This window comes from Excalfactoria chinensis, unplaced genomic scaffold (assembly GCF_039878825.1).
Source record: "Excalfactoria chinensis isolate bCotChi1 unplaced genomic scaffold, bCotChi1.hap2 Scaffold_81, whole genome shotgun sequence".
In the NCBI taxonomy this organism is placed as follows: domain Eukaryota; kingdom Metazoa; phylum Chordata; class Aves; order Galliformes; family Phasianidae; genus Excalfactoria; species Excalfactoria chinensis.
Genome location: NW_027315714.1, coordinates 62,177 through 74,756, shown reverse-complemented (window position 1 = coordinate 74,756; position 12,580 = coordinate 62,177). Strand labels below are relative to the sequence as shown.

The 12,580-nt window shown below is 48.9% G+C and overlaps 1 protein-coding gene across 1 annotated transcript; it reads left to right on the top strand.

Moving 5' to 3' along the window:
- Window positions 1-10,291: 10,291 nt before the first annotated feature.
- On the top strand, window positions 10,292-11,227 carry LOC140265263 (olfactory receptor 14A16-like). Its single transcript, XM_072361177.1, has one exon. It carries the CDS (start codon window positions 10,292-10,294, stop codon window positions 11,225-11,227), a length of 936 nt encoding a protein of 311 aa, XP_072217278.1.
- Window positions 11,228-12,580: the final 1,353 nt, after the last annotated feature.

Sequence of the window (12,580 nt, the reverse complement as noted above, 5' to 3'; positions counted from 1 at the left end):
GGCTTTGGATCCTTTCCAGACTCTCACTATCACTGAGTCAGTAAATGACGAGGCCGAGCTGACCTCTCCATCTCCCACACCAGATTGATAAAAAATTGACCCCAAATGCCCTCTAAGGTCCCCAAATTAACCCATGTTAGCCTGAAATTGTCCCCAAATTGTTCCAAATATGAAATACATTCTCCTGAAATACATTCCTTACACCAGCTTTGGAAGAGGCCTCCAGTTCTCTGGTCCTGCTCTGAAGGAGCCCTCTTGTCATGGCAGTGCCAGCAAGGAGACCAGCTCTGACACAGCCGTTCATATTGCCGGCTACTGACTGCAGCCCCAGAGTGCTGCTGTAGAGACAACAGGATTGTTGTGAGACACACAAGACCTTCAGGCCTGCACAGATGAGAGGACTTGAGAGCACTGTGGCAGTGTAAAGAGAGCAGGAATGAAAAGAGCACATTGTGCTGCTGTCTGTGGCTGTACCTCCCCCAGACCCAGACAAGGTAGTAAGAGAGAAGAGCTAAGGAAAAGTCTATTTTGAAAGATTTTTATGTATCTTTTAACCTATTCAGGGAATCAGGTTCAATGTTTACATGAGCTCTTGGAGTGAGAAAATGGAAATTAGGTAGAAAAGAAGTAAAATAATTTTTTATTTATATGTTCAATAACACTTTTTTTTTTTTTTTTTTTTTTTTTTTTTTTTTGCGGGCTGCTATATCACACACAAACAATCAAAGATGCTTAAAAATAAAGAACCATCACTGGGAATCGTGTGAGGAAGATGTGCACTTTATGGAAGCTGGAATAGTGCGTATTGCAACACCTTGCTGAGAGCGTGCTTGATCTCCGTGTTCCTCATGCTATAGATGAGAGGGTTCAGTGTTGGAGGAAACACTGCGTACAGAAGTGCCACTGTCAGATCAAGGAGTGGAGAGGAAATGGAGGGAGGCTTCAGGTGGGCAAAAAAGCCAGTGCTGAGAAACAGGGAGACCACGGCCAGGTGAGGGAGGCACGTGGAGAAGGCTTTGTGCTGTCCCTGCTGAGAGGGCATCCTCAGCACAGCCATGAAGATCTGCACATAGGACACAACTATGAAAACAAAGCAGCCAAAGAATAAACTTCCACTAAAAAAGAAAAACACATTTTCCCTGAAGGCTGAGCAGGAGAGCTTGAGGATCTGGGGGATTTCACAGAAAATCTGGTTGACAACATCGCCTTGGCAGAGAGGCAGTGAAAACGTACTGGCAGTGTGCAGCAGGGAATTGAGAACCCCAGCGCCCCAGGCAGCTGCTGCCATGGTGGCACAAGCTCTGCTGTCCATCAAGGTCCCGTAGTGCAGGGGCTTGCAGATGGCAACGTAGCGGTCATAGGACATGATGGTGAGAAGGGAAAACTCTGCTGACATGAAGAATGAGAAGAAAAAGAGCTGTGCAGCACATCCTGCGTAGGAGATGGCCCTGGTGTCCCAGAGGGCGTTGGCCATGGCTTTGGGGAGAGTGGTGGAGATGCAGCCCAGGTCGAGGAGGGCCAGGTTGAGAAGGAAGAAGTACATGGGGGTGTGCAGGCGCTGGTCGCAGGCTACAGCTGTGCTGATGAGGCCGTTGCCCAGGAGGGCAGCCAGGTAGATGCCCAGCAAGAGCCAGAAGAGCAGGAGCTGCAGCTGCCGCGTGTCTGCCAACGGCAGCAGGAGGAACTCGCTGATGGAGCTGCTGTTGGGCATCTGCTGTTCCTGGGCTTGGAGTCCTGCTCAGAGTGCAGAAGATAATGACAAGTCCAGATCATTCTCAGACACACTCCTCCTGCTATACTATAATCATTTTCCTTTTCCTTTGGGAAATGATCATTTAACTCCAGAACTTGAAGTTATTTTAAAGAATTTCACCATCCCCTGAAGAGTAGAATATTAGGGAGCACTTACATTTTCTCATTTCATAATCACATTCCAGCCTCCTGGATATTTTCCTCTTTATCCCAGCTGCTCTTTGAGACCCCAGCCCCAGCATCTGTGCACTTCAAATGGTCTCATAGAAATCAGCCTGTTTACGGGACAAGTGAACTAATTATGTCTGCAGAAAAGAACTATCACTGAAACTGACTGTATCCTTTTAGGTAGGTGAGGCTGAAAGCACAACCTGTGTGACTCTTCACAAAATAACCAATGCATGGGGAGCTCCCGAAACTGGAGTCTCAGAGCTGTGTTCAAAGTTGACAGCCCCTATTAGATTTCTGACCCTGATCCTCTCCCCTTCACTCAGAACAGGAAATGGAAAATCCCTGCCTTGGCTCTCCTCTTGCAAAGCACCCGCACAAACATTTTGTTGTGCAGTGGAGCTGTGATCCCCCTGCCCCAGGCAGCAGCTGTGGCAGCACAAGCCCTGCCGGGGGCTCCTTCTTCCCACACATCTCCCTGCAGAGTCCTGGGCAGCTCCCCGGGTCCCAGTCACCCGCCTGCAGCTCTGTCTGCACAGCCGTGCTGGGACACGCAGCCCTCAGGGCTGTGCTCTGAAGCTGCAGCACTGAAGCCCTCAGCTGGAACAGAAGGCTTTTTCCACAGTAAAGTAACATGCAGTGCCTGCAGCCAGATCTGCTATGGGATGTCCCTGATTTGGTTAACCCTCTATGAAAAGCAGCTGCATAGACTGCAATGAGACTTACCGTGTCATGGTCTGTAGGCAATGCTCCTGCTGTGAGCTCACAGCCCACTCACACCGTACACATCCTGTAAAGTCTCTCCCCTTTCTCTCCTCTCCTTCTGTCAGCTGCAGGCTGTGCTGTGCACAAGAGCTGCTCCTGGGCTTAGCTGTCTCTCTGCAGTGCTGCCCAGTTTTATGAGCTCCATGTGTCCTAAGAGCCCGGCCCAGCTCAGCAGCAGAGGATGTCATTGTTATCCTTCCCACTCGTCTCCCCTGAGATGCCCCTGGATCTTCATGGCCAACTACTCCTGAAAGAGAACAGCATCATGACTGTACTTTGAAATCTGCATAATTAAACACCAGATTTCCAGGGGTCAGTGATTGATTCCAGACTTAGGGGAGTCCTCCCAGAGATCGTTTGATGAAACAAAAAGGGCACACAGACAAGGACAGAGAGGGGTGGACTTCCCCTGTGCAGGACAGTGATCCAGCTGAGGCAGTGAAGGCATCTCATCCCTAACGGGAAACCCTGGGACTGAAATGGGATTCAGATCCCCACAGACATGCAGGATCATTCGTATTCCTCTGGTTCAGTTCAGAAGTGCACAAGGAGTTGCCTGCATGTGAGCTACTGCTCTGAGTCCTCGGTCCTTCAGCAGGGAGGCAGTTGCTCACACACAGACACTGGGTGATGCCCAAGGTGCCTGGGCTGCTCCTGGATGTGTGCCAGTGCTTGTAAACTGTGTGGGAAATCCCTCAGATCGACACCTCCTTCCTGAGCATCAGCTGAGGGACAGATAGGGGATAGCACCAGCTGTCTGGTGAACTCACATGCAGCTGCAAGTGCAGCACAGGGGCTTCAGGAAAGCCATGCCCATGGTGTGTCCATGTTGCTACGTCAAGTCCAACACCCACGACCGGACAAATGTCTGTGTGCCACCTTCTGCACACTAATACCAGAGATGAGCTATCCAGTCAGGCTCTGTCCAATGATGCTTTCCAATCAGGATGTTTACTTCGGTGGTTTTGAGCCAATGCAAAATCCAGCACACAATAACCTAGAATTCATGGAAGAGCTGCAGGCCTGAGCTCTTGTTTGGACCACAGGGACACAGTTTAATGGCGTCCACAACTGCACTGCAGTGCAAGGGAGATACAGAGCCTTTAGAATGGATGGGCGAGGAGACGAGGAAGTGCGTCTGCCCTCTGTGAGAGTGCACTGAGCTCTGCCTAGGGATGGCAGAGCAGCCAGGTATGAGCTAATGGAAATGGCAAACAGAGGAGACCAACAGTGTCTCTTCCTGGCTTCCTGATCAGGGAGAGCAAGTGGAAGATGCCCTCTGCAGACAGATGGGAGCCTGATGTTGTCAGGCCCTAGTCCCGTTTGGGGGTCTTTTTCACTCCAGTATCTGCTGCAGGGACAGCACAGCAGGGCATGTGCCATCCAGGAGATCCCTGGAGAGCACAGATGTCAGCTACTGGACCAAGCCAGAGGAGACCAATAAAGAGTAGAGGTTCTCTGCTGGATCTCATACTCACCAGCAAGGAAGGTCTGGTGAGGAATGTGAAGGTCAAAGGCATACTAGGCCATCTGCAAGACACAAATGGATCTCTTGTTATTTATGTATTTATTTATTTGATGCTGTAAGTATAAATGATGTTCATTGATGTCAATAGAAATGAAACAAAAAATTGAAGCCAAAGATAGAAATTAATGAAAATGTGTTAATTCCTCTCTAATGAGAAATTCTCATGAGTCTTGTTCCATTTTTAGTTGTAAATATGAGTCTTTGAGGGGATTTATTTATTTATTTATTTACTTTTCTGAAACTACAATGCTTTCCAGAACTGTGTTTGCAGAACACAGATGCCTTCAGGTTCAGAGACATAGACAGCGATGTCGGTGCCAATGCCTTGTGACTAAAGCCTGGCATCTTCCGCTGTTCTTCCTTGCTGCCTATTTGATGTCCCTCATCCTCCAGGTGTCTCCAGCTCTCATAAATAAATAGCCCTGGTTAAGGCCATGCTTTCAGCAGGCCATTTGGACACACACTCCTCCCACTGCCCTCCAGATTTCCCCATCCTTTGCTCTTTGTTCAGTCAGATACCTCCCCATTACTTGTTTGATTTCTGACTTTCAGGGGGATAACTCAAACTTGCTCCATCACTCCAAAGTCTGATGGACTCTGTTGTCAATTCCTTCACCGTGATTCTATCTATCCCTTCCTATCTATTATTTTCTTTTTTTTTTTTTTTCCTTTTTCTTTTTCTTTTTCTTTTTCTCTTTCTTTTTCTTATTCTCTTTCTTTTTTTTAAAGCACGATGTCTGAAAGATGTTCATTAATGTCAGTAAAAGTGAAGAAAAGAGTTGAAGATAAAGATAGAAGTCAATGAGAATGTGTTAACCCTTCTCAATGTGTGAAATACTCACGAGTCCTGTTCAGTTTTAAGTTGATCCCTCCCAACTACCTGGCTGATCTATCCCAGGGAGATTACTGGAATTTGATCCATTCCTCAAAAGTCTGATCGATTCTGTTGTCAGCTCCTTCACTGTGATTCGATCTATCCCTTCCTATCTGTGTCTAACTCATTTCTTCTGCAAATATTCTCTGTGAAAGATAAAACTCAATAGACGCAGCTTGGACATGGCATGCAGTTGATCACTGTGTTTTACTGTTCATTCAATTGCATCACCTTTCCTTCTGTATGTTGGCCAAAAAAAGAGAACTCTTTCTTTGCCCTTGTGCAGCGGGTTCTCTGTGGAAAGCCAGTGGGAGTTGGTGCAATGCAGGTTTAACACTGAGTGGTGACTGCAGAGAAGAGTGATGTGAGGAAAAGTGATGCAAGTCCCATGGGGCCAATGTGAGTAGAAATGAGGTGGGGTGGTTGAGAAGGACATTTGTCCACAGTGTAACAGAATAGAACTTACTGGGGACATCCTGGATTGATATCAGTTTCCATGTGCTGCTTTAAAGACTTGTTTATACCCAACTACAAATAAATAGACAGTAAATGTCTGCTGGATTCTTCCTCTTTAAGCTCTCTCCAGATATCTCTCCATTTTGCTGAACAAGTTCTGAAAACCTGAAGATGATGACAGGAAGGCACAAGTCACAGGAGGCTCTTTAGGTTATAATGGGCCCCAGGGCGGATTTGATGCTGAGTCCATCAACCTCCAGTGCAGAGAGAAGTTTGCACAGAGTGCTCAACGAGACAAAGTCAGAAGTAACAGTGAAGTTTCTTGGAGTATTAATGGGCCCACTGAGGGACATTAACAAGCCAGCTTCCCAAGGGACTTGTTAGAGCAGATAATTGGAAGCAATGACTACAGGCAATGAAAGGCTCTGGCATGGTGGTTCTGATGCTGAGAAACTCTTCCTTTGTCTCCTTTGTCTTATGAAGCAGAAAGGCCAAGCCTAGATCCCCAGACCCTTGGCAGGGAGATCCTGTCCCTCATATTGGCTAAGGGCCCTTCCTGGGACAGGAGATGCAGAATTGTATGATGTCAAATGAAAGACAGGCAGAAGATCCCAGGCTCTGCATGGGGTGCAAGGACACTGTGAGGTTCATGTCCCATGTGTGCCCAGTGTCTCACTGCAGGATGTGGGATGTAAGAAAGGTCCAATCTGAATATATAGCCAATCCCATTGAAACTCTGAACTTCAGATCTCTCAGTTTCAGTGCCCTCCTTTGCACACCCTCCCATAGTTTGATGTCCTTTATGTTCTGTGGTGCCCAGAAGTGCAGCCAGTGCTCCATGTGAGGCTCCAGCAGTGCTGAGCAGAGAGTGACAATCCTTTCCCTCACCCAGCTGGCAATGCCTTGCTTGACGCACTCCAATGGACCGTTGAGCTTCCTGGCTGCCTGGGCACACTGCTGACTCATGTGCAATTTGATGTTGACCAGGACCCCCAATCCTTTTCAGTCAGATCGCTCTCTAGTGTCCCATATCCAGTCATTGTGTATGTCCAGGATTGCCCCTACCCAGGTGCACAATCAGGCACTTGTTCTTGTTATACTTTATGTACTTGGTGCTTAGTACCAACTGGTACCCACTTCTCTGACTTGTCCACATCTCTCTGCAAGTCCTCTCCACCCTCAGTGGAGGCAACAGCACCTCCTCATCTGGTATTGGAATGTGGAGATACTGAGGGCCTTCTTTGCTTCTTTCTTCAGAGAAAAAGCTCTCCCTCAGGAATCCCAGACCCTGGAGCTTAGTGAGAGGGTCTGGGGAATGGAAGACTTCCCATTATTTTGGGGAAGAGCTGGTCTGAGAGCACCTAGGCCACACTGATGTTCATAAAGCCATGGGACTTGATGGGGTGCATCCACGGGTGCTGAGGGAGCTGGCAGAGGAGACTGATGAACAGCCTTCTATCATCTTTGAGAGGTCTTGGAGAATGCGGGAGGTGCCTGAAGACTGGAGGATAGCCAGTGTCACTCCAGTCTTCAAAAAGGGCAAGAAGAAAGATCTGGGTAATTACAGGCCAGTCAACCTCACCTCTGTCCCTAGAAAGGCCATGATGTTGCCACTGGCTGGGTGGATGGGGACAGAGCTGTGGATTTCATCTACCTTGATTTCCGCAAGGCATCTGATAGTGTCTTCCATGAAAGTATGCTTATAAGAAAGCTGAGGAAGTGTGGGATAGATGAGTGGACAGTGAGGTGGGTTGAGAACTGGCTGACTGGCAGAGCATAGATGGTCGTCATTGTCAGTGCAGAGTCCAGTTGGAGACCTGTAAGTAGCGTTCTACTACCCAGGGGTCAGTGCTAGGTCCAGTCTTGTTTAACATCTTTATCAGTGACCTTTATGAGGGGATAGTGGCCACCCTCAGTAAGTTTGCTGATGATACCAAGTTGGGAGGATTAGCTGACACTCCTGAAGTCTGTGCTGCCATTCAACGAGAACTGGACAGGCTGGAGAGCTGGGTGGTAAGATACCAGATGGGGTTTAACAAAAGCAAGTGTAGTCTTGCACCTAGGGAGGAAGAATTGCATGCACCAGGACAGGTTTGGGGATGACCAGCTGGAGAGGAGCTCTGCAGAGAGGGACCTGGGCATCCTGGTGGGCAACCAGTTGGCCAATGGCATTCTGGGGTACATTAAAAAGAGCATGTCCAGCAGGTTGAGGGAGGTGATCCTCCCCTTTACTCTGCCCTGGTAAGGCCTCATCTGGAGTACTGTCCAGTTCTGGGCAGTACAAAAAAGTCAGGGACCTCTTGGAAACACCCCAGCAGAGGGCCACAAAGGTGGTGAAGGGACTGGAGCATCTCCCCTATGAAGAAAGTGTGTCCCCGGTGGCGCAGTGGTATAAGGTGCTACTTGCAACACCGGAGGCTCAGGTTCGAATCCCCCCTGTGGCGCAAGTAGTAGAAATGCTGCTCTGCTACACAGAAAGGCTCGAATCCCGGGAGTTGGACTCGATGATCTCTAAGGTCCCTTCCAACTCGCACGATACTGTGATACTGTGATACTGTGATACTGTGAAAGGCTAAGCGAACTGGGTCAGTATAGCCTTGAGAAAAGATGACTTAGAGGGGATCTAATCCAGGTTTACAAATATCTGAGGTGTGGGGGGCAAAGTGGCAAGACCAGACTCTTTTCAGCAGTGTATGGAGACAGGACAAGGGGAAATAGCCATTAACTGGAGCATGGGAAGTTCCGCACTAATGTGTGCAAGAACTTCTTTACAGTGCAGGTGATGGAGCACTGGAACAGGCTACCCAAGGGGCTTGTGGAGTTTCCTTCTCTGGAGATATTCAAGACCTGCCTGGCCGCCTACCTGTGCACCTACCTGGTGTTCCCCAGGGGTCGGTGCTGGGGCCTGTCCTCTTCAATATCTTTATTGATGACCTAGATGAGGGCAGCGAGTGCTCCCTCAGTAAGTTTGCAGATGACACCAAATTGACTGGGTGCGTGGATCTGCCTGGGGGTTGCCAGGCCCTACAGAGGGATCTGGACAGGCTGGAGAGCTGGGCTGAAGCCAATGGGATGAGGTTCACCAAGACCAAATGCCACATCCTGTACTTTGGGACCTGTAATGGACTGCCCAGAGGTGTGGTGGAGTCACTGACCATGGAGGTGTTCAAGGAATTATTGGAGGGACATGGATTAGTGGGAGCTATTGGTGATAGGTGAACAGTTGGACTGGATGATCTTTTAGGTCTTTTCCAACCTTGATGATTCTATGATTCTATGATATCCTGTCCTTGTCTGTGTGCCCTTTTTGTTTCAGCAAACACTCTCTGGGAGGACTCACCACATGTCTGAAATTATTTACTGACTGCTGGAAATCTGGTGTTAAATTAAACAGATTTTAATGTACAGTCATGATGCTGTTCTCCTTCAGGAGCTGTTGACCATGAAGATGCAGGGACATCTCAGGGGAGACGAGTGGGAAGGATAAAGATGACATACTCTGCTGCTCAGCTGGGCTGGGCTCCTGGGGCACAGGGAGCTCATAAAAGTGGGCAATGTTGTAGAGAGACAGCTGTGCCCAGGAGCAGCTCTTGTGCACAGCACAGCCTGCAGGTGACAGAAGGAGAGGAGAGAAATGGGAGAGAGCTTGAAGGATGTGTACGATGTGAGCAGGCTGTGAGCTCACTGCAGAAGCATTGCTCACAGACCATGACACGGTAAGTCTCAATGCAGACTATGCAGCTGCTTTTCATAGAGGGATAACTAAATCTGGGACATCCCATAGCAGATCTGGCTGCAGGCTCTTCATGTTTCTTTACTGTGTGAAAAGCCTTCTGCTCCAGCTGAGGGCTTCTGTGCTGCAGCATCAGAGCACAGCCCTGAGGGCTGCGTGTCCCAGCACGGCTGCAGGCTGTGCAGCCGGGGCTGCAGGCGGGTGCCCATGTGTGTCCTGCAGAGCAGGGTCCCTGCTGTGCCCCAGGGGCTGTGTGCCGGCTATGGGACTCTGCCGCCTGCCAGGCTCAGCACTCAGCCTGCCCGGGGAGCTGCCCAGGGTGCTGCGGGGAGACGTGTGGGGGGAAGGAGCCCCCCGGCAGGGCTTGTGCTGCCACAGCTGCTGCCTGGGGCAGGGGGATCACAGCTCCACTGCACAACAGAATGTTTGTGAGGGCCCTTTGCAAGAGGAGAGCCAAGGCAGGGGGTTTCATTTCCTGTTTGTAGGGAAGAGAAGGGACTTGGAGGCAGAAATCTAAAGGGGCTGCCAAACATAAACACAGCTCTGAGACATATATTTCTTCAATCCATCGTTTTTTGTTTGTTTGTTTGTTTTGGGAACAGTCACACTGAATGTGCTTTCAGCCTCTCCTTCCTAAGAGGATACAATCAGTTTCACTTATCGTTGTATTCTGCAGACATTCATAGTCCACTTGCCCTGCAAACAGGCTGATTTCTCTAAGACTAATTGAAGTGTACAGAGGCTGGGGCTGGGGTCTGTAAGAGCAGCTGGAGAAAAGAGGAAAATATCCAGGAGACTGGAATGTGATTAGGAAATGAGAAGAAAGTAAGAGCTCCTTAATCTTCTACTCGTTAAGGGATGGTGAAACTCATGAAAACAACTTCTGGAGTTAAATGAACAGTATCCAAAGGGAAAGGAAAACTTTTATAGTATAGCAGGAGGAGTGTCTGAGAATGGTCTGGATTTGTCATTATCTTCTGCACTCTGAGCAGGACTCCAAGCCCAGCAACAGCAGATGCCCAACAGCAGCTCCATCAATGAGTTCCTCCTGCTGCCGTTGGCAGACACGCGGCAGCTGCAGCTCCTGCACTTCTGGCTCTTGCTGGGCATCTACCTGGCTGCCCTCCTGGGCAACGGCCTCATCAGCACAGCCGTAGCCTGCGACCAGCGCCTGCACACCCCCATGTACTTCTTCCTGCTCAACCTGGCCCTCCTCGACCTGGGCTGCATCTCCACCACTCTCCCCAAAGCCATGGCCAACGCCCTCTGGGACACCAGGGCCATCTCCTACGCAGGATGTGCTGCACAGATCTTTTTCTTTCTCTTCTTCCTCTCAGCAGAGTTTTCCCTTCTCACCATCATGTCCTATGACCGCTACGTTGCCATCTGCAAGCCCCTGCACTACGGGACCCTGATGGACAGCAGAGCTTGTGCCACCATGGCAGCAGCTGCCTGGGGCACTGGGGTTCTCAATTCCCTGCTGCACACTGCCAGTACGTTTTCACTGCCTCTCTGCCAAGGCAATGTTGTCAACCAGTTTTTCTGTGAAATCCCCCAGATCCTCAAGCTCTCCTGCTCAGGCTCCTACTGCAGGGAACTTGTGCTTCTCATTTTGAGTGCCATTTTAGCCTTTGGGTGCTTTGTTTTCATAGTGGTGTCCTACGTGCAGATCTTCATGGCCGTGCTGAGGATGCCCTCTGAGCATGGACGGCACAAAGCCTTCTTCACGTGCCTCCCTCACCTGGCCGTGGTCTCCCTATTTCTCAGCACTGGCTTTTTTGCCCACCTGAAGCCTCCCTCCATCTTCTCTCCACTCCTGGATCTGACAGTGGCACTTCTGTACGCAGTGTTTCCTCCAACACTGAACCCTCTCATCTATAGCATGAGGAACACGGAGATCAAGCATGCTCTCAGCAAGGTGTTGCAACATGCACTATTCCAGCTTCCATAAAGTGCATATCTTCCTCACACGATTCCCAGTGATGATTCTTTATTTTTAAGCATCTTTGATTGTTTGTGTGTGATATAGCAGCCCGCAAAAAAAAAAAAAAAAAAAAAAAAAAAAAAAAAAAGTTATCGAACATATAAATAAAAAATTATTTTACTTCTTTTCTACCTAATTTCCATTTTCTCACTCCAAGAGCTCATGTAAACATCAAACCTGATTCCCTGAATAGGTTAAAAGATTCCTAAAAGGCTTTCAAAATAGACTTTTCCTTAGCTCTTCTCTCTTACTACCTTGTCTGGGTCTGGGGGAGGTACAGCCACAGACAGCAGCACAATGTGCTCTTTTCATTCCTGCTCTCTTTACACTGCCACAGTGCTCTCAAGTCCTCTCATTTCTGTTGGCCTGAAGGTCTTGTGTGTCTCACAACAGTCCTGTTGTCTCTACAGCAGCACTCTGGGGCTGCAGTCAGTAGCCGGCAATATGAACGGCTGTGTCAGAGCTGGTCTCCTTGCTGGCACTGCCATGACAAGAGGGCTCCTTCAGAGCAGGACCAGAGAACTGGAGGCCTCTTCCAAAGCTGGTGTAAGGAATGTACCTCAGGAGCTGCTCCCTGAGAAGACCTCAAGATCTTCTGGTGCTCTTCACTGAGTGACAGGGACAATTTCAAGTGTCCCAAGGAGATCTGTAAGAGACTCAGGACAGTGCTATGGTTTAGAATTTGTTGGGTTAAAGTTATTTACTAAGACAGAGAAAAAAAAAAAGGATTATGATATATGCATATATACATTCATCATATATATAGTATATTTTCACATATATACAACATATGCAGTTGCAAACATATGCATAGATACTAATACAAATGCATATCTGTTTGCAAGTGCAGGACCTTTTGCAGAAGTTTTAACAGCCACAGGGTTCACTGTAGGAGCTGAAGCGGCTGTTGGGCAGTTGCAGTAGAGAGACTGCAGAGCTCATTGACAGAGCAGGAATCACCACAGGACCTGTCACTGAAGTTGGAGCAGCCACTGGGCTCATTGGAGGGGATGGAGTGACCACAGGGCTATACCTGCTGGCACAGTGCACCTCCCTTGTGTGGAATTTGTTTCATTTTCATATTGCAGTACCTGGAACAGCTGCAGGACCTGTGGCAGGAGTGACTGCAGAGCTCATTATGAGGGGTGGAGTGACAGTGGGATCTGTCCAGAGCTTGGAGCAACTGCAGGACGTGTAGCAAAGCCTTGGAGCTGCTGCAGTCTGTGCCAGGAGTTACAGAGGCTGCAGCACTGTCAGCAGATCCAGCTCTCTTCCCCTTGAGGATGCTGAAGTGTGTTGAACACAGCTCAGTAGGTGTGG